This window comes from Xiphophorus hellerii, chromosome 1 (assembly GCF_003331165.1).
Source record: "Xiphophorus hellerii strain 12219 chromosome 1, Xiphophorus_hellerii-4.1, whole genome shotgun sequence".
NCBI classification, from domain to species: domain Eukaryota; kingdom Metazoa; phylum Chordata; class Actinopteri; order Cyprinodontiformes; family Poeciliidae; genus Xiphophorus; species Xiphophorus hellerii.
In genome coordinates, this window is record NC_045672.1 from 14,570,441 (window position 1) to 14,593,567 (window position 23,127).

The 23,127-nt window shown below is 38.9% G+C and overlaps 1 protein-coding gene across 1 annotated transcript; it reads right to left on the reverse strand.

Annotated features, from left to right (window-relative positions):
- Window positions 1-6,022: 6,022 nt before the first annotated feature.
- On the reverse strand, window positions 6,023-14,155 carry adora1b (adenosine A1 receptor b). The gene is made up of 2 exons (XM_032573221.1): window positions 12,889-14,155; window positions 6,023-9,732 (listed from the first exon to the last, which is right to left on the reverse strand). Exons 1-2 carry the CDS (start codon window positions 13,227-13,229, stop codon window positions 8,922-8,924), a joined length of 1,152 nt encoding a protein of 383 aa, XP_032429112.1. The 5' UTR covers window positions 13,230-14,155; the 3' UTR covers window positions 6,023-8,921.
- Between the last annotated feature and the right edge of the window lie 8,972 nt (window positions 14,156-23,127).

Genomic DNA, 23,127 nt, shown 5'->3' on the forward strand with positions numbered 1-23,127 from the left:
GTTGGTTGCTTAGGTCTTCAAGCTACTGAGTTTCAGACAGAACTTCTCCAAGATTTAATTTTCTACACTGGACAAATTTCCATGCAAATCTCTTCCATCTGGACTCACATTCTCTTTTTTCTCTTTGGGTAACCACTGTTTTATGTGTTGATGTCCAAGTTTGGAGTTTTAAATACAAGCTTCCTCTTGTTTTGATAAGACTCCGTCATCCTCTTAGATGCTGTGCTTTGTTTGCTTTTAAACTCTTGCTTTGTTTATTTTAAACTGTCTTATGACAGATGTTTTGGCTCTGGATATGGGAATGAACAACATAAACTACAATCTTAAACACAATTGAGAAAGGAAAGTTAGAGAAATTAAGATGTATACTAAGTACATCTGTACTGCTAGTTACCATACTCTAATAATTCATTAGCATTAAAAATAACCTCTGTTTTATTACCTTTTGGATTCGTAAGAGGAATAACCTCTTAAAACCAAAACCATTTCTTATAAAATCTGAACTATCCTTTTAAAAGTTCTATGTGCTCCATAAATAGATTGTCAGCCTCCGACAGCCTTTGGGAAAATCCACTCCACACATCCACTGATCAAGGCTTTTAGACAGTCTGCGTCATGTAGCCCTTTTTTTTTAACATGTTTTTCTTATATGAACACCAGAACACCTCCTTTGCTTGTGTTTCTACTTAGGTAATCCACAGTATTGGCACATACTGATGAGTGAGACAGGATATGATGGAATGTTTTTAAATGTGCGTCCACACATTTTCTGCAACGACTGAGTGATTATGAGGTTGATGATAATGTTCCCAGATCCTTGTTGGGTAATTTGGGGTTTGTGGTATTCAAAGTGTACCTGTGCTACCGGTCAAAAATATTCAGAGACTGTAAATGTGTCAGAAATACTTTGGAGTGTAGATCGAAATAAAGCATGAAGCTACAGAAGAAGAAGCTTTTCAGGGAAGAGTAACCCAGCAGGATGTGAAACGGATTGTTGTGGTTCATGGTTGGCGCCTTAATACCGACACCACTAGTCCACCCCAAGGGAACTGTAACTCTAAGCTATATTTTTTTTTCCAATTTGTACGAGCTTGTGAGCATCCACAGCAGAAAACAAGAAACTGTTGTGCTTGTTGTCCTTTTATAAGAACTGACTGAGCTCGCTGCCAGCACAGAACAAGTGGAGGCAGACGGGGGGAATATGGCAAGCTTTTGCTCTGCCATCATTAAAAACAATTTGCTGCCAGTCTTAAGCTGCGGTTATCATGGGTGGATGCCATTCAAAGCACAACCACAAGGAGGGAAGCCAGGCCCACGATGGGCACTCTGATTGCACAGAATATTATTATTGCTTGTTAACGCCCTTATAACATTTTTAAGTTGTTTTCAGCATCTGCCGCCAAGAAAATAGGGGCTATAACCCACACTTCCCCCCAGTTTAAAAGTCATTTCTCGTCCATCACTCCTCAGCACATTTTTAAACACACGGTGTGGGGAAAGAAACGGGAAAAGCTATGGGAATTTCCCCTCCTTGATAGAGTAGGAACAGCTGATAGCAAGTTGGAAGTGAGTCAGGCTCAGCACTTCGGCTGCCTCTGCAGCCACAACTTTGGCGCAGACTTGTTGAGGCAGGCGGTTGTTCCTCTTTCTGTGTGTTTGCTGCTCTCGGGGGGCCTTTTTGTTGCAAGATGTGCAAGCCGTCGTGGTTTGAACTCACACGACCCTATGTGTAAGCAGCAGCATCTCTTGCCATGACAAACATGCCTTGCTTGTTCATGCTGTTGTCGGCTTCCAGTAACGAAGCCTGAAATGTGGAGTTACTGCTGTGGTTGCACATCTGCCATTGACTGAGTCAGTACCACTAGAAGTAGACGAGAGCAGAACTCTTCCCCCCCCACTTCCAGAACGCGACAGGAGCAAGAACAACATTTCATTTTCCAAAACATGGACCACTTAATTATATCAACTTTGGCCACAATAATATCTGATGGAGTGTGGGTGCTCTAATGTGGGTATGTGGAAACATTTTTTTTGCACTGTGCCCAAACTATTTTCAGCAAGACAGAGGGAAGCTTCAAACACCTGCTCAGAAATCTAACAAGATAAACAAAACTGATTTTTCTGATGAAAACTGATGGTACTCCAGATCACGTCTTGCAACTTCTTCCCTGAATTCCTAAGGAATCTAAATTCTTGAATATTCCTGCCACTGTTCAGAGAGCTTTCAATAAAAGACTTGCTTTTGCCGCGAGTCTATAAGGCTCTGAGCAGAATTTCATTTGAGAGCAGAAAAGCCCATCAAAGATTAGAGGTCATTGATATTTACTGCCTTTACACCAAAGCAGTTCAGAGCAGTGGGGTTCAAACCTTTTTAGACAAAACCACCCACTAGAATCAGTTTCTTGTGATTTTTATTGCTAAAAAAACCCCAAAACATTTATTTTTTTAATGAAATTAAAAAGTAGCATGATTGTTTGTAGAAAAATGGTCTGTAAATACTTCTTATATCCAAACCCTGAAACTGATCGCTCATGAACCGCTTTTAATAAAAAAAATTTAAAAAAGGAATCTGATGTCATAAATATTGTGGGTCTGACTTCTGTTTTTATTGGTCTACAAAAATTATTAAGAATGACTTGTGATTCACTCTTTCTTTGAAAAGACTTGCTTTATGCAGCCAATTTTAATCATTGGGTGTGAGTAAGACTGCTTTTCAGTAAAAGTTGCTGGACTTTCCAGTCCTGTTAACTGTGAAGTTAAAGAGCTAAATAGTTAATGTGTTCCAATTGATATTACATCGTTTTTTGCCTCCCTTTAGTAAAAATTCTACCTCAAAATGCTAAAATGTGTCTGTCTGGATCAACCGCCTGCTGCTGGGCCAGACGTTTTTTATGATCGTTTGTGAATTTTGGTTTTGGGCCACACAAAATCCTTACAACGGCCAAGATGACTTAACTGGCTGATTTTGGACATTGTGATGTATAAATCACTTAAAATGAGAACACTAGACCGTGTGGATGTGTCTGCACATTTTGTTTTAAAGAAATTTTAGAAATATTGCATTGTAAACATTTCTTGTTGCTTTAACAATAAAATAAGTACATTCAGCTTGTTTTCTAAAAAAGCAATTTACAGCAAATCACTGAGGAGTTAGTGGTTTTCACAAAAAAACTATCATATTCTTAGTAGTTTTTTTTTTTACTACATGGTCTGTTATTGTAGATTTATTGTTATTTGAATAATAATAACTAAGTGGAAAAAAGCAACAGCTAGCGGTTGGGTTTTTGACAAATGTCGGGTAATTTCCTGTTCGTCTCTTCTGAGGACCCACAGCACAGCGTGATGACCAGAAGCTGCTTGAATATCACTACAGGATTGTCTTTTTCTACTCTTGTCATTATCAGCAATCTTTTTTTTAATCTTTTTTTTTTTCAGATCCATTATTCTTGCGCTGCACATCCCCTCGTGACGTTAATTAGTATGTGAATAAGAGCCAGGCTCATCTTGGAGCGCCCATAAAGATATTTTTAATAAAAGATTGTGCACTGGAAACGGGCCAGCTCAATAATGACCTCCCCCACTTAGTAGTAATGAAATTCTTTGGCTTTAGCAAGCTTCACCAGCAGGTGGCACTCTGTCACCAGGAGACGCACAGACCGAGGTGGCTTTAAAATGGAGCTGAGGTCGTGGGAATTCATGTTTTAGCAGATGATGCATCAGTGAGCCGGAGAACGCCTCACACTGCCTCTGGAAAATCTCTCCTTCACACAAGCAGACAATTATGCGACCAAAAATCTTTCCAGCTTAGTCTGATCTGCAAAATGATCATTGTGAACTAAACATTGTGCCACTGTATTTATTTATCCTTCACATAACAAGACAATTCCATCTAATTTACTTCTATCCTTCAGCATTTAATTATATATAATTAATCCACAGGCCCCTATTTAGAGAAGTGTAAAGATTAATGCTTGTTTCCTTTTTGCAAGGCTCTTATTTGAATAACCGATTTCACAGACATGATTTTGTAAATTAGTTTGATTGTGATGCTTTTTTATCGAAGCATTTTGTATAGAATCATACCTTGTTGCTCATTAAGGAAGTGAAGATCAATCACTAATAGCTATTAGGTTCAGCTAACATTTTCTAACATTACTGAAGAAGTCCAGATAAATTATGGGCATCATTTCAGTTTAACTAGCTGAGCTCAGCTGTTACTGAGTGCAAATTTTCCATCTGCTGCTAATTCAAATGATCTGTTTTTTGTATTTATTTATTTATTTACATATTTTTTTGCTTATCAGTTTGGATGCAGCCTCTTGTTAGCTGTAATGCCAACTTGGCGTCGAGTTTCCTTCTCTGATTCTTCTTCACTCTGCAGATAAGTTTGACACAGATGCAGAACTGGTGGCCCGATTCTACATCAAGTGTTTTTGTTTGTTTGTTTGTTTGTTTTTTTTATGACTGATCTCTTCAGTTTGAAGTCATGCAGAACTATGTTAGCAATTAACTTTATGTGACAGATGATCCTGCGCTTTTCAGGATCAACTGTAAAGTGCAGTTGAAACGCCTTTTGGTCTCAGCTGCATTTGTTTACAGCTCTTACAAGGAGCCGTGATTGCTGCTGTGCAGCACCAACAGAAACACACAAGCACACAATGTTTGCTCGTTCATTATGGCTGCATAATGAGAGCCCAGGTAGCTCACACTGCTCCTCCATTTTTAATGTAAGAGAAAAAAAAAAACTCTCCACTGTGACATAAATATTATGCCATGCATTTCCTCCTCAGCTTCCAGCAGCGTTGGAGCTGCAGGGAGTCTTTTGAGGCTTGAAACTCTGCGCATGTCATTATTCCCATGAAACATGATTGAAACAAACTGACCAGAGGGATATATTGATCAACACACATGCTGGCCAACCAAAGGGAAGGTTGAGAATGGCGAAGGACACTGGTGCTCTTTTTGGTAACATTAATCAGGCATATCACTAACCTGCCCACATTTTCTGAACATTTTTCTTACACATGTAGTCAAGCTGATTATTAAAGATTCATCTCAATGAACCAGAATAGTGTCAAAAATTGTACAAAAGAAAATTTCACACTCTAGTACCACATTATGTGTCTAATCAATCTAAACAATTTTGAAATTATTTTTAATTGATGATTTGCTTAATTTACTGACATGAACTTGTGATTTTGGTTATTTCTGCTGGTTTTAAAGTGGGTTATTATTGAATTAGGGCAAATTTGTATTGAGAACCTGCAGGTAAAATCCACATTAACCCCACAGACACGCAAAGGTCACCTCAGTTCTAATATTCCCACTCTTCCTGTTGTTCTTCTCAGGAATCCTTTCTTACTTGATATTCGATCACTCATTTTATTACCAGAATAAGAATAGCCTCAGAATGCAATATCGGCTCTCCGCTCTTTATAAAGCATTAGATTTGTTTATTGATTTTTGTTAGCAAATGTTGCATATAAAAAGCACCACATCTTCCTCTGTGGGTATTCCTGTGTTATATCTGAGTGAGGTGACTGAAGCAAATCTGATGGCAGCTTGTGAGAAGAAAATCCAGTAGAAACACAGCACTGAGCGAACAGTGTTTACTTTGATTATGTGATCTACCTGGAGCTTCACGACTTCACCGATCAGAGGAATTCACTTAGTCTTTGATGGGAAAAATGAGCCGCCACTCCAGCGTTACATAACACAAACTCTTTGCATTATTGTGCTGTGTTGATGAATGTCCTGACAGCCATCTGCTGCACCAACGTGCAGCGCAAAGTGGGATATTAGCGGCTTGGAGTTGATGATTGCAACTCAAGTGATGACTCATAAAGAGGGAACGATAGAAAGCAAACATCCACTTTTTTTTAAGAAAAGGAACTAAATAGATGTACCCCATACATTCAAACAAATTGCATTTTCTGTCATGTATATTTAAATTTAATAGCATTATCATTTACTGCAGCATAAAAAGTACTGACACTACATTTTTGAAAAGCCAGACAGGAAAGCACATTTACGTCAGAATGTATTGAATATTTTGGGGCATTTTACAGCAGCGTGTATTAAAATAATAATAATAAAAAACCTGGTGTATTAAAATCAATCCTTGAGTTAGTAAAGTGCCTGCTTTTAAAATCCACAGAAACTTGTTTGAGTGTATGTGCGTGTGCTCCTTAGGTCAATTAAGATATGGCTTCTTTCAGACCCCTAATAAAATGGCTCTGCCTGAATGATTGAGGATGATTTATTGAATTCAACTATGGTCTTCTGCCCAGAGTCCTAAATGCTCTTAATGAACTTATCTTTCCTTTTTAAAAATGGGCATGAGAGGAGCGTTAATATATGTTTAGCCACTTGTTTATTTTTATTTTTCACAAAGATCCCACTTCCTAAAGTTAAAAGGGAAGCACAGATGTGGCTGATATTGAATGTGTTTGTGAAGTTGTGGGTAGTTTTTAGCGATTCACAATGTTGATAATTTAAAATGACATGAATGAATGAATGAATGTTTTACTTGGGTTTTGCTCATTTTCTTTAACAACCCTATTAGTGCCGACAATTTTATTTTTTTTGTTCTGTTGTCGGGGGAGAAGAGGTCAGAAGCTGCCCTTTGTTTAAGCAGAAATGTGTGCAGATGTGACTGAAGTTACTTTGTAGAAGAAAGTCCATACTCCTTAATAAATGTATTTTTCTTTAGACTTTCAATGAGAATTGAAATGTTGTTTTTCTAAAAATGCTTCTTGTTTTCTAGCCCGGGTTTTAATTTTGAGGAAAACAGTTGAACCAGTCGCTGAAATGCCTCATAATGCTGCAGATCCTGTGAGAACGTAATGAACTGCAAAACCAGACAATTTGTGTTTTCATGAATGTGTCCAGCAACAGCAATTTGCAGCCTTCCAAGGCTGCTGTTTAACATAATTTACCCTGTAAATGAATAGAAAACAGTCTGGTCTGCATGACCTTTCCATCAAATCATATTTCCTGTTGCTAAACAGCTTTAGTGTACAAACATGGTTTCTACAAAGGCAAGCTCAAACTGTGTTATCAGTACTCATTTGTGAGGACTGCATTGATTCTTTTCTTCTCAAAAGGGTGAGAAGCAATCAAAATGTCCTCCTTCTTAAAACCGAAGCGTTTACAACAAATGGATAAAATTCCTGACCTTGAAAGAGAGAAATATTCTTAAAACAACTCCACTTTTGAAAATGCCATGGTAGTTTGCATAAATACTGTTTTTTTGTGACATTTTAGTAAAGTGGTTATTTACCATCAAACTGGTCAGTATGTACACAGGGAAACTGATTTCTCAAGATGGTGCAGTCGAACCAACTGGCTGATGAAAAACATGTGAAAAGTGAAAAACATAGTTATTTAATTGAATGCTGTATTAGTCATTTTTGCATTAGCTTGTTTTTATTTTCCATTCTCAGTATATTTCACATAGGAAGATCACTAGCGAAACACCACTCACTATCTTCATTTTCTATGTAAATATTCATTGACTTCTGTGTAAATAACAACCCAATGAAAGAATAATGACAGATTAAGGTTTCATTCATCCTGGACTAATAATAATCTGTGTTCTGTAAATAACCACCCAATAACAAATGTAGCAACAGTTTAAAGATTCATCCCATCAACTGTTATAAAATTTTTTAAACTGGAATTATTTTTAAGGGATAAAAGTTCATTTTGGCCACCCTGAAGTGGCTGTTAGGTTACAGCTAATCTGGATTTAAACAAAATGAGGATGTCAAGAGCTTTAGCAACAGCAGGTAAGATGCTAAGTATTTATAAAATTTCAACAGATCCTCTCTAAGCTATCCCTTCAAGCAAGATTATTAAATATGAATAATGGGTAGACAAAAACAGCTTTACATCCTGTGTTTAAGAGGTATTGAACATAGTTTAATTATGAATCTGAAGATGCTTCAGTTTGGCAAGATGCAAAATAATAAGTTTACAGGTAAAACTCACAATCTTCAGGTTGACATTTCAGAATTTAGTCAGTGTTCGGTTGAATATTTGAACAAGGCCATGAAAGCCACAGTTGGTGATGGTAAACTGTCATGATGTAGCGATGACAAGGAGCTAAAGAAAACTTCACTCGCAGCTTACTGACGTGGAGACTGAACAAACATGAGATCTAAGAGCATCTTGTGTTTTTCCCCTGTGAGCTGCTACAAGTGTCCTGCATGTAGCTTTTAAAATTTTAAAGCCTCTGTGTGCTTGTTTATATCCCCGTCCATCTCGTCTGCAATGGAAAACTGCAGCTGGATCACCTGAGGCCTGACTGAGCTCCATAGGAGAGATGCTAGCTCTCGTTACATTATTCTGTCCCTTAACACTGCTTCCTGCGCACGTCATTGTGCGATTTAGACCCTGAAGATTAGTCGAGCATTCACAAGTGAATGCCGTCTCATATTTACATGATTACATTCATATATATTTATATATATTTTTTTAGCCAGAGTCAGTTGGAACATACACAGTATTAAAGTAGTAAGATTACCCTGCTCTGTCTGATGTATAAATGTTCAGGCAAGTCGTAACACAGAGACGTTGATACTGACAAAGCACAATAACTTATATTGCACATTTTCTAATGTTCACACAAACTGCTTCACCATAAGTAATAGAACAGTTAAAGCTTCATGTGCTCAGTATCTTACTGAGATAAGCACGTAAATAGACATTGCAGGCTTCTCAGTATGCTGCCTGCACTGTTTTGTGCATGTGTGCTCTTCCTGAGGACGAACAATCTTCCACAGAACCACGTTGCTAATCGCAAGAGCTTTGCGGCGCCTTGCTGTGATCTGTTCTCTTCAAACTACATTCAGATGAGGAGAGAGCCACCGCTTTTGGACAAGAGCTTATTTCTTTAACCAACCATTTCTCTCCTTCGCTCAGGCTACACTCTGCTCGACAAAAGGGGGAAGTTTGTAAGTTTGCTGAGGTGTTTTAATCTTCTGCTCGTCCTGGAGCTCCAGCGGAGACGGCTGCAGCTGCAGCTCCAGCGAAGGATACGATTTAAAGACCCCCAATTGAGCAGGCTGAAGCGATGCAACCGGTTTTGGCTCCAGATTGGCCTTGTCTTTTCTGTCACTTTGCTGGAAGTCCAAAGCCAGCGTCTCCTTGCAGCAGAAGTACTGCTGCCATATTTTCTGAAACGCAGTGCGAAACTTTTTGATGCGGAAAGCGTAGACGATTGGGTTGACAGCGGAGTTGCCGTGAGTGAGTAGGATGGCAATGTAGAGCAGAACCATTGGCTTGTCACACTGGGGACAGAAGAACGTGATGCAGTTGATGATGTGAAGAGGGAGCCAGCTGATGGCAAACAGAACAAACACCAGAACAAGAGATTTGGCAAGATTCAACTCTTTGTCGTAGTACTTGTTGGGGTCTGAGAAGCTGGAGGTGATTTTCTTGTTGTTCAGCTGCTTGTGGATCATGTAAAAGATTTCCACATATATGACCAGCATGAACAGCAGCGGCGGCAGGACGCAGCCGAAGAAGTTGAAGTAAACCATGTACTTCATACTGATGACGGTCTCAAACTGGCAGGTGACGATGAGGTCCGAGCCGATCGTGCCGTTCTCCTGGAGGCGCTTCAGATTGTTCCACCCTAACATGGGCGTCAGCCCCACGATGAACGCCAACGTCCAGCATATCACCACAGCCAGGCCCGCCCGCCGGGACGTCACCACCCGCTTGTACCTGCAGGAAAAACCAGAAATACGTCAAAATGTCTTCACTGTTGGAACATGCATGTTTTCTTTCACAAACCGTAACAGTTGATGTATATATTTTTTAAACTTAGCAAACTAATATTATCTTCTTGTGTTGGTTGAACATCATATTTGACATTTGTTGAAATGTTTTTTATTTTACTATCTTTATTTATTTTTTTATATGCAACCAGAATAAGTTTTATTTTATTGTCCTTGACTTGAATACTTTAAACCCTAAGCTGATGGGTTGCAGCTCATTGCAGTGCAAATTAGGCAGCATCCCTGAAAGTAACATCAGCGTACTTTATACTCTGCAGCCATATTGTTTTTCATACATGATTCTTAACTTTGCAATTTAATTTTGCAGATGCAATATTTGGTCCACCAGACTTCCCATTTCTGCTTCAGATTTATATCTTCTAAATAACCTACTATAAAGGATTAATGGTGAGAGACTGATTGAGGTAAAAGATTCAGGGTCTCTGAAATGTTATTATTCCTCTCGCGTCTACAGAGAAAGAAATGAAACAGGTGCAGCCTAAAGGCACACATGTAAACATTTATCTGATCCACCTCGATGCTAGAAAGCATGCAGAGCAGTAATTGGATCATGTGTAGATTACCATTGGTTGATATTTACAGAGTATGATGAGAAAATGTTTGCATCATCACAAGCTGACCTTTGCTAAAAAGGGAGCCTGGAGCTAAACCGGACCTTGCATTTTAGCCCGACTGTCACTGGTGCCATGTGCTGTGTCTAGTATTGATTAGGAGGCATATGTGTTGAGATGCAGCGGTACAGAGACGCATGAACCAGTCTGTTCGCTCCTTAGAGAAGAAAAATAGCATCAAAAAGCACCATTTGTTTCATTGTTCTGATGGAGCAAAAGACTTAAATGGTTTGAAGATTTTAGTACGTAATTGGTGACAGCTTGGCTGCCCAGTTCACTCTTTTTCTTTCAAGCTTTTTTAAGCATATTTCCAGAGTTTGGAAATGGAAACTGGCTTGTCTGTCACAAGCTACAAGCGTCACCACAACTAAAAAGGAAATGTTGCGAAAACTGTAATATGTGCCCATTAATTGTGGTATATCTGTGAATTAGTGTTTTTGCTTTTGTTAGAAAGTATGGAAGATGCTGAACATCCCTGAAAATTGCTGATTTATTTCACTTGAGCCACAATTAAAAGGACTTTGGATTGCTGAAAGAAATAAGACGCCAACAGCTAAAGGTTTTCCAAGAGTGTCGTAATGAGCCACAAGCTATTATCTGTGGTGACAAGAAATAATAAATTACGTTTAGTTGATACTTGGCTGTTATATCAGCTCCTAGTCATTATCCTGGACTGCTCTAGTTCTGTCATTAAAATCACATGCATTCAGACCTTACAAAAAAATTCACACCCTTGAACTTTTCTACAGTTTGTGACATTACATACAATACTGCACATCAACATCTATATAGCCCTTTCATTCTGATACACCTGAATAAAATCCAATTTCATGTTCAGTTTTCAATTTCTTAAGGAAGTCCCCTGGTAAATACAATAATCAGAGTACGCCTGTTTGTCAGTGTAAATTTGTTCTGTGTTGTTAGAAAACAGCAGCGACATAAAGATGAAGGAACACAGCAGTCAGGTCAAGGATAAAGCTGTGAAGATGCTTAAAGCAGAATTTGGCTATAAAACATTTATCGAAACTCTAAGCCTACAAAGAGATGAATGTCCATCTTGAACACATTATCCCTACCATACACAGTGACTGCAGCATCAAGTTGCTTTTCTGTAGCAGGGAAACCAGTAAGGGTTGATGGGATGATGGATGGCTCTACAGAAGAATACATGTTTCTGTTCTGGTAAATACCTGAAATCAACATTGTCTGGCTTGAAAAGGAAAACTTTAATCATAGAAGCAGCCAAGAGGCCAATGGTAACTCTGGAGAAGAAGTTCCATTTGCAGTTTATCAAAAACTAAGCAGGAAAAACAGCAAACATGTGGAAGAAAAAAAAACTGTGGTTAGATAAAGTGAAACTGTACGTTTTTTGACCACTTAGGATAAACTATTTGTGGCAAAAAAGAGTAATATTTCCCATCACGCTGGTCATATCGTCCACACAATGGTGGCAGCATGATAGAGGCTGACCAGGTTTATTAGGAAGATATACGAAGCTAACAGTGGGCAATCAGGAAAACTTAAAAGTGGTTTTAAAAACCTGAGGCTAATCTTCCAGCACAGGGGTGGCAATGTCCAGTCTTTATGACCAACCATCCTACAGCTTTTAGATACCTTTATTTTTCCAACACACCTGAATCAAATGCCTGAATTCTCTCATCAGCAGTCATTCAGCCCTGCAGAGGCCTGGTAAGGCAACCCATGGTAAGGAGGCATTCATTGGATTCAGCTGCAGTAGGAATGACTGTAAAGGCTGCAGGACAGCAGCTCTCAAGGATCTATAGCAGGACAAACAGCCTCAAACACAAAGCCAGAGATGCATTGTACTCCATGTGTCACAACGGCCCAGTCAAAGTCCAGACATGGATTCAGTTGTCTGCACCAAAACGTCAAAACTTTTTGTCAACAGCAGTGAAGATATGTAGACTTGTAGATTCATTGTAACAAAAGATTGGTTTGCAAATTATTGACCCAGGGAGTTGGAACCCAAGCATGACCCACGTCTCTGATTATCTTTAGTTAAATAATGAGTCAGCTTTTCTTTTTCTTCCTGTTCACATTAATGTGAACCTTTGTGTTGGTTTGTCATATAAAAATCAACTTAAGCCCGTTGAGGGTTATGCTTGCTGAGTTCAGTGGTGTCAGGTCTATATTTCCGCAAGGCCCTGTTAAGACGGGACAAACAGAAACTCACAGGCTACTGCGTGATCAGCATGCCCCTGTTGTTTTCATGAATCCTCTGGCGAGCTAAATCTACCCAAATGTGTACCTTAACACGACAGTCTGAAGTGAAACACGATCCCCGTGCAAATCGATTCACAAGAAGAGAGCTGTAGTAGCTCTGACCTCTGTGTGAAGAAACGACCACCATCATCCCTTCCCACATGGAGCAAACAATAATCAGACTTGAACCTTGACCCGACCTCCTCCCGTCCTTCCCCGTGCGCGTTGAGAGGAAAGACCTACATTACCTGGTCGGGATCTTGACCCTGAGATAGCGGTCAATTGCGATGGCCAGCAGGGCCAGGATTGAACTTTGCGTCAGCACCAGCATGGTGCACGTCCCGAGCAGGCAGCTGTAAAAGTAAGTCTTAAGTCCGATGCTGACCGTGATGGCCAGGGGGATGACCAGCGCTCCCACCGCAATATCCGCCACGGCCAGGGAGACGATGAAGCAAAACGTGGTGTCTCGCAGGGACTTATTAATTTTCACCGCCCAAACCACCATCACATTCCCGATCACGGAGGCGACAGCTATCAGAACCTCCATGCCTATGTAGAGCAGCGGCGCCGAGGAGACCGTCCCGGGCATTTCAGCAGATCTCTGTGATCAACAAAAACGTACACACTATCTTTGTTTTCTTCTCTTGTCCTCTAAGGTGTTTTCCAAATTAGTTGTGCGTCCGTCAGTCTCATGGCGCCCGTATTCCCCACTCTGGATGCCAGATGCACATTTCGTGAGATAAAATCCAGCTGTTAAAAAAAGGAAAGAAGCAGCAAAGACTGCTGGCTGTTCCTCTGAAGCAGGTGCTTTTGTCCAGCGGCTCCAGCGGGTCGCTCCTGCTCCGTTCCCTGCGTCCCCTCCACTTGGCTGGATACACCTGCTTCTCGTAAGCGCAGCATCCTTCCCACTGGCTCCAGTTTCTTCGAGAGGGCGCTGGGCGTTTTGTCAGCCTACGTCTTTCAGTTTGACAGAGCACGTTTTAACAGCGCTGCTGCCTGCGCATTTTTGACAGGAAAGCGCGCACAGATTCAGCTGCTGTGCAGGCGGCAGTGCGCTCTGTTCCCCATCTCTCTATCGCTCTCTCTCTCGCTCCGCTCTCTCTCTCCCTCGTTCTCTCTCTTTCTTTATCTCTGTGTGTTTTCTTTCTCTATTTTTATTAGGCGTGACCGTGAAACGCGAAGTTCCAGAAAATGGTTTCATTTGCTCCTGTTTTCGTTTAACAGAGCTTTTTCGACCGGCTTCTTTTCCATGTAATGGAGTGGATTCATTAGTAATGGGAACTTGGAGAGAGGGTTTGCTCTGTATCTAATCTTTCAAGAAATTCTGTGCAACTTTCTGTGGAACCATCCCAAAGGAAGTCTCGCTCTCCTCCCCGAGGATATTTCTCTGCCACGGGCCTCGACAAGTGCAAGTGTTGCACAATTTCCACAGAACAATTTTTGACAGATGAGATGAAACAGATTACAAGAGAAAACTTTGTTTTTTCATAATACAAAGGATGGTTTCACAGTGATCAATTTTGAAGTTATTAGATTCATTTTGTTCTTGGCAAGAGCTCAATTTCATTTGCATTTTTGACATAAAGACATCCAATGGTCTTGTGCTTTTCCATATTTTGCATTGTGAGAAAATTTTGCTGCAATGAATTTTGAACTTATTTTAAGGTCAAGGCCAAATATTTTTCTTTATCACTCTAAGATACTTATGGAACAAATAAGGATAACTTATCCGGTCCTATGTGCGATCTGAGAGGCACAGTATCTTATCTTGTTGTTTCGGGTTCAAAGTGAGAGGTGTGAGCTTTGAGCAAAGGCAGGGATAATCATTCATAATGAAAGGTGCCACAGATGGTGCACTTTACTCACTCAGATGTTTTATGGAAGCGGGAAGGCAGCATTTACACTTGGTAAGTTAATTATTGTAGAAAACGACATGACATTGGGGTAAACATTTATATGTAGAAGCAGTTATGGCAGGAGAACTGAAAATACTTGAGCTGTGAAAATTGTCAGCTTGAGTTAGCTATAGAGGTCAGCCAATACAGACAGGGGAAGGCAGCAGCCATATGGCCGCCCCGCGCCAACTCCTACTCACCTGGGAGATCATAATGAACATGATCCAAGCCATGGATGGAAAAATCAATCATCATAGAGCACATGTTGTAAACTAACACATCAGTATTGCTGACAATTAGAGACTGTAGGTTCACCCCTTCCAGCGTTTTTTTAGTTTAAATTACAAAGCAGTCTGAGTAAATGTTGTTATAGTGCGGTGAACCAGAACGGGGCACGCTCGCCTAACTTTGTTTCCAGATGTCTAAACATAGTTTATTTCTGAATTCTGTCGACACACACTGAGGACATTAGTGCACAATTGAAATAAAGGGTTTCAGACGTCCCTGCAGTGGCCTGATGTACTTACTTTTAACCCTAAAATTACTCATTCCCCTAGCATTTTTAAAATCTGCTTTTTTTTTTCATTGTAACAACAAATGAGAAAAGTTTCTCTCAAACTATCAAGAAAATAGTAATGTGTGATAGTAGTATCGGTTTTGAAACAAAAACAATTCCACATCAAGTTGAAGTTACCCCAAAGTGTCAAAATCAAGGTTATTTTAAAGCTACACCTGCCAGAGGTTTGAGTAATTTGGGGCTTTACTGTACAGTCTTCACACAATACTTTTCAGGTTTCCTGGGATGTATTTCTGCAGCACCTCTGAATCACTCATGTGACAGGAGGTTCAGTGAGACTTACTTTAATGCCCGCAGAATGTGAACATAAAGAAACGCTTCAGTAAACATTTGTCAGATTTTGCCATTTGAGGCTGAATGACCAGTGAAGTGCAGAGTGCTTCAGCTGTACGAACCAGATTCTGCTGTTCAGTGAACATTTTCTGTTGAGTCTAGAATCAAAAACAATGCAATCTATAAAAGTGATACCACAGATTTACTTGGATCCAGGTACAAACGCCTGTTTGCATGCAATTGCCTGGGCACCATTACAACATATTTGTTTTACATACATACATTATATCCATTTATATGTATATATTGTTTGTTTAATTTATTTGTGAATTCTTAGCACAACACTGTCACCCCGTGCTTGCAGATTTGTTTGGGACAATTATATGATTGAACGCACTCTGTTTTTACACAAGCCTCCTCAGCATGGATTAAAAGGTCAGTGTCATGTAAAATCAACTTTTTTGAGCTTTACATAATTATTTCCTCATCAAAAAACATACTGGGAGTGTTACCTTGATTCTTTCATGCATGCTTGAGAAATCCCCTAATTTCCCATGGCAACTATATTTTGTTATCTTTCTTACATTAGTAGTTTTATATTAATAGTTGTTTTTTATTTTAAGATGAGAGAGGAAGAACTTGTTTAACTGTGTGTAAGAGATAATTAACCTTTCCTTGACCTCAAGCATGTTTTTTGCAGGTGCTTCTTTAGGAGAAATTCCTGAGAAACTCCTTAGTTGCCTCTAATTGTCTGTGTGTAGAATTTAGTTTCTGTTTTCCCTTCCTTGTTATCAGGGCAGCCCCCCCTTTTTGTTAAGATCACTCGTCCACATCCCATTCACTCCCTTTCTCTGCTAATAAAAAGACAAGTTCTGCAGCAGAATGGCAGAACGCAAGGAGGTCGGCTTGTAGGAGCTGATCCTCTGTGCCTTCTCAATTCTTGCAAGAATTTGGTTGAAAACTAAGTAACGTTGTCTGTGGTTCTTTTTATATAGGTTGAGAAAATACCTATCAGCAACCATTCAGCTGCCCAAAACGTCTGGGAGGACCAAATACCACCTTCAAGGCGCAGCTCCTCCTCGGAGATGCAGTGTTCACGATGCAGAGCTTATGCCTATCAGCACATCTCACCCCATCTCAGCTCCTTCAGACTAGCCAGCAGCAGTTAGCAAACACCTGGCGGAACTGCACTTCTGCTGAGCTCCTTAAACGAGATGCTGCTCAATGTGATCCTGGTAAAAACATCGCTAAAAGGTTAATAGAGGAGCGCAGTTGTTATGACTTCCTGAAGGCGGTGTTTCAGAAGAAGCAGGAGTTTATAAAGAAACATAGGTCTAATTTGTTTCAGAGTCACATCCATCCATCCATTCGTCCATCTAACTTCTTGCAGCCTTATCCCTTTGGGATCGGGAAGGGTGCTGGTGCCTATCTCCAGCTGTCATCGGGTGAGAAGCAGGGTACATCCTGGACAGGTCGCCAGTCCATCGCAGTTCAGTCACAATTTCTTGAAATATTGCCAAATTAGTGCTAACATGCACACAAAAAACAAGTAATATTAATCTTGTTAAATTCTGAAAATAGTGTTTTGTGCCTTTTGGTGATGTTTTGAGTCTTATCTGCTGAACTTTTCAAAAAGCCATGTATGCTGGGTGCCAAAAAGGTGCACACCTCAGACATCCTGTAGAAATGGGAAGCTTATGCTTTTCATGGGTCAATAGGTGGTGAGTGATGGAGACTGGATGGGCCACGGCGTGACACAGGAGGGTTTTATAAAGCACATAAAGCTTTTTGTTTTGATGAACAAGAAAATTTATATGGCTATTTCATCTGCGCGGATGAAGAACAACTCAATGAACCATGATCACAATTTAATGAGGAAAGACATTGTCTCTCTCCTCAGCCTCCTGTCTGCTGAACTAAGCTCAAAACTATTATTACTTGCTCATTAAAAAGCCCCAGTGATGAACTGCTGAGGTCTTCTCGGAAGACTACTCAACCGGACAGAATGAAAACTTTGGATCGCAACACATTAATCAGAATCTTTTCCTCAGAGGATAGGTTTTATTATGTAAAACCAAAAATGTTACCATCATTCAAAAAAAAAAAAAAAAAAACAAGAAACTGGAAGTCTAAGGAAAAGTTGAATCAGTCAGTGGGAAGAGGTAGATTTTCTGATTACCGTAATTTGAAACCATCTGGAAATGAGCGGCATATAACAGTGATTCCCCATTTAATCTCTTCATTTTCAAATAAACACAGGTTTAAGGTTTCCTTAAAAATGAAGATGGAAATGTAATACAATTAGTTTCATTTCTGGAAACAATTTTAAACAACTTGACTCTATAAAAAGTTACATTCACAAAGGCAGTGACTTACCCTTTTCCAAAAAAATCAATAGCATTAAAACTGTAATGTTAATCATGGGATATTGCATGTTACTGAATTCTGTAAAATGCATTTACAGAATTAAACTCCACATTATCCGTGTGACCCAGATTTAAGGTAAGGTGGCCAGTGTTGTGACTGCTGAGTCTCATGTCCTGCTGTGAACAGAGGCTATCTATTGATTTTCTGTTTGCAAAAAAAACAAAACAGCGGCGTCTATATCACAGTTTCAGTCTTCTCAGGGCTGTTAGCTTCCTGACCCACAACCTGTTTGAGAAATTTACCACAACAGCCCATTTCAAGCTCGAGCTGATAGTGAAAATGAAACACATCAACAACAAGTAGCCGTCGTCACACAAAAGGTCTCTGTTGGTCAAAGCAGGGATGTTTGGTGAGAGAATCTCTCCAAACACCCTGCTGATGTCAGGGATTACTGATAGGCCTGTGCAGATCCCAGAAACGGAGAAGTCACTCGCCCTCTAAGTGTTTTGACTCAACAAGCCAAGAAAATCAAGTAGAAGCTTAGTTTTTGTTTATTTGGTACAGTTTGTCATAAATCATGTTGAATAACAATACTTTCATAACATTTATTTTACATGGATTCTTGACAATGAATAATTCACTTATTATACCTGCACCATTAAAGAAAAAAGTCTAAAAAAAATAAATAATAATGCGGCATTTGTGTGATATTTGACACCATAACTGCATAACATGCACACTGCACAGTGTAGAACATTTCCATTATATATGACTGCTTCAACAGCAGCAATCCACATTTACTATAAGTCTAACATAAAGGGGATTTATTTTATTTTTAATGGCATTTATTTCGTAACAACTCATGACAAATCAGCTTTTGAATACCTTCCTGAATATCAGTGTTTTTACTTCTTACTTTTACGCTAGCTTCTTTATAGCTAGAATAAAAGTACAATGACGTACTACGACGAAGCAATCTGTTCAGATGACATGTGCTAGCATACATGCTGAGAACCACAGCAGACATTTTTGTTTTCTGAACAGTAATTTTTTTGTAACAAGCCGTTGTTCTCCACTGTGTTGAACTACAGCTGGACTCGTCTTACCACAGCATGCTTTTAAATTCCTGGGTAGGGTGCTGGTTTGTGAAGTCTGACGTGCTCTCCTTACTTCCTCATGCTTGTGGATGCATTTCCAAATACATCTTTACTTTATGAACTAAAACCTCCTTTAATTTTCTGTCACTACTTCCTCAAGCTACGGTATCTTTAGCTGTGTGCTATGGTGCTTTGTTCTTTCTTTCTTTTTCTTTTTTTAAATTACTCCTACTTGTATAGTAGTATCAGACAGAAATCAATAAAATTATTCTGGGTTACTGTACTGAAGTTGTAAAAAGTCCATGTGTCCCCATTAATACAAAAAATTAAATTGTAAATATATTCTCTCTCTCTATATATATATACAGTATATATATATATGTATATATATATATACATACATACATACACCAGGAAGTTTCCTACACAATATTTTTCATTAATTTCAAAAGTATCCGACCTCATACAATTGTTTCCTTAACAGAATACCATCCGATAAATAAACATAACACATTAAACTCAGCTTTCAGTGAGTGGAGCAATTTTGTTGAGTGAAGAGGATTTATTTAAATACTTTCCGCATGGTGCTTTTTCCATATCCAACATATAATTATTAACCCTGATATGTACAGAAATATAAATACAAAAAATATATAATATAAATACAAAAATATATATATATATATATTATTGTAGACAAAGTTAAGAGCAGACTAACAGATCAACAGTTAGATGTGTGATATATAATAAAAGACAATCAGTTACCTCTTCAGTGAAAGTAGGGATTGATCTGAGTATAATCCAGCTGTCAAACACAAATCAGGTAAGAGAGAAAATCCAAGGAAGACACAGCTTGGTGATGGGTGTGACGAGGAACAGGTGTGACAACCTGCAAGGGATCAAAACGCTGCTCCTGCAGGGCAGCAAGCAGTAGAGAAAATTGAGGAGATGAAAAGAAAATTACAATCCAAACTGCCACCGTGAAGCATAACAACAGGGATGTTTCTTGTCTCCGAAATCTCAGCTTCCCTCTTTTTTACAACATTTTCTGCTAAAGATCACGACAATGTGTATCTTTTCATAAGAATCAAACGAGAAAATCTGCCATTCGTTGGCAGTAAAGTCAAGTGATGACCAAAAACGTAAACTATCTGACTATTCGTATTTATTTGGAAGTTAATCAGACTTAAATTAGAATAAATCTCTTCCGATATGAAATATGTTCCAAAGGACAGCTAATGCAGGGAAAGATGTGTTTTGTGTTTGTTGATAAAAGCATTTGAATCTTGCAGAACATTTTAATGTATCCGCAAGTTGTGAATTAAAACCCTAGCTGATGTAGAAAACTCTACTTCAACACTTGTTAAAATCTCCACAACATGTATCTTAAAGTAAAATAGCTTCACGGGTGGTTACAATTTTCAGAGAAAAGATTTCAGTGTCCCTTCTTTTTGGAACATGGTGACATTTTCTGAGAAATACCCAAAGCTCCTAAAGGCAAGATTTGATTTGCAAATCCCAGTGTTAGCACACTGTTTTCCATAGTTTTGTTGATACTTACAATTGTATTCCTGTCATAGATCCATTTTAGTGAGTGATTACAATATATTGAGAATGAAAAACATATAAACAAGTACAGACAACCTTTGTAGTGAAAAAAAAAAAAAAATAAGAGTCAACACTCAGTCTCATAGGTATGTTATGCTATTTTCCTATTCTGGAGCCACTTTTCCACCTCTGAATGGAAACTTTATTCTGGCTGATAAGTGCATGATAAGGCATGCAGTGATGCGTGTTGTTGAGGTGCTTGCAGCAAAAACATTTAGATATAGCCTGTCCGCAGTTTTACAAGTTCAACAGCTGGTAGCGTTCTTTTAAATGTTTGGTAAAGTGTAGGTGTGTTGTCACATATTTTATTGAGAGATCCAATTGAGATTTCCAGCAATTTCTCAGTGTTCATTTTTATTTCTTCCTAGATGTAAAGAACTGATGCAACAACAGCAAGTGGAAGAAGCCATCAGTCGGATGAAAGCAGAGCGACTTTGGAAAAACTACCAAAGATCTGGAAATTTAAATGATAGGAAATTTTGTTGTGACCTCATTTTTCAATTTGGACTTTGCTTTGTGCCTATGCTTTGTTGGCTTAAGCTAGTTCCTGTTTATTCATAGTAATTTTTAAGTTTTCTTCCCCCATTTTGCTTAATTATGTACTAATTAAGTTGAATTTCATGCTTTATATATTGCCCAGCAGGTGATTGCTGGTTTTTTCTTTCTCTAGTGCACGGTTATTTTGTCAACAATTAATGACATGCTAAACCCTGACAACTCTGACATGTCCCCCCTGTTTTAAGCTAACACCTCTTCCCACTGGCAAACATTTAGGACAGCCACTCCTCCCTTGCCACTTGGCATCACTTCAGTCTTTCTCATGCACAGGCTAAAGGAAAAAGAAGTAAACGTACTGCTCCGCAAAAGCACTGCCAAGGTGCTGAATATTTCAGTCTTCTTGAGGAGACAGAAAAAAGTGATGCTCCCACAGATTTATATCTTACGCGGTGCTAGGTGCCAACACGGCTAATTGCCACATATTCCCTTGAGAATTTGGGTATTTGCAGAATATGTTGGATTTTAATATGGACCTCTATAATTAGTAAGAAAATGCATAATAAATAATGAGACACTTGGAAATAAAAAACCACAAAAGAACATGGTGAGGCAGTAAATATAATACCTCAGACTGCAGTTCTATTATATAGCTTTACATGCCTCTCTCAAATTTGACACCTACAATGAGGCCTGGGTGGAGTGTAAGGGGATTAATGGGGCAGCATCCAGCTCCCTGGGTGCAGTAAACCTGAAAGCCTCAGACTTCATCACAGACCACAAAGACACTAAGCAAGCTCTCCATCGGCAGAAAAGCTCCCCACAGCAGCTGCTGCGTGCCACCTGCTGAATTCACGTCAAGACTTCCTGTGAATAGCTGTTAAAACTAGAAAATTTCGGAAGAAATTTAGCCGGGGCCTGCCAAGGCGCGCCCGTGGGGTTTGGGCCCGGCGTCGTCATGCTACAAATTGGCATCGACGCTAAAGAACGCCGCAACATAATCAATGGCACGCGGAGAACCACAAGAACGTTAAGTAAGGCGGACGTGCACCATTCAGTACGATTTAAAATTTTTGTCAAGGCTTTTATTTTGGAAGTTTAGTTAAACTTCATTTCAAAGGGCCAACCTAATCCCATGAATAACAGTCATTGGATAAAATCAGTTATATAGTGCTCAAAACAGCAATAATCTCATGTAAAAATTCTCAAGGCTTTTATTTTGAAATTTTCAGTATGCTCCATTTTAAAGTTCTGAACGAATCCCATGTGTAACAGTGCTTTGGATAAAAAAGTCACATAAAGCCAAAAAGCGCAATTACCTGATGTAAAAATATGCAAGGCTTTTATTTTGAAATTATTATTATGCTCCATTTTAAAGTTCCGAACTAATCCCATGTGTAACAGTGCTTTGGATGAAAAAGTCACATAAAGCCAAAAAGCGCAATTACCTGATGTAAAAATATTCAAGGCTTTTATTTTGAAATTATTATTATGCTCCATTTTAAAGTTCCGAACTAATCCCATGTGTAACAGTGCTTTGGATGAAACAGTCATATACGGCCAAAAAGAGCAATTACATGATGTAAAAATATTCAAGGCTTTTATTTTGAAATTTTCAGTATGCTTCATTTCAGAGGGCCAAACTATTCCATTGTGTAACAGTGCTTTGGATAAAAAAGTCACATAAAGCCAAAAAGCGCAATTACCTGATGTAAAAATATTCAAGGCTTTTATTTTGAAATTATTATTATGCTCCATTTTAAAGTTCCGAACAAATCCCATGTGTAACAGTGCTTTGGATGAAAAAGTCATATACGGCCAAAAAGAGCAATTACATGACGTAAAAATATTCAAGGCTTTTATTTTGAAATTTTCAGTATGCTTCATTTCAGAGGGCCAAACTATTCCATTGTGTAACAGTGCTTTGGATAAAAAAGTCACATAAAGCCAAAAAGAGCAATTACCTGATGTAAAAATATTCAAGGCTTTTATTTTGAAATTTTCAGTATGCTTCATTTTAAAGTTCTGAACTAATACCAGGTGTAAGAGTGCTTTGGATGAAAAAGTCAAATAAAGGCAAAAAGAGCAATTACGTCATGTAAAAATATTCAAGGCTTTTATTTTGAAATTTTCATTATGCTTCATTTCAAAGGGCCAAACTAATACCATGTGTAA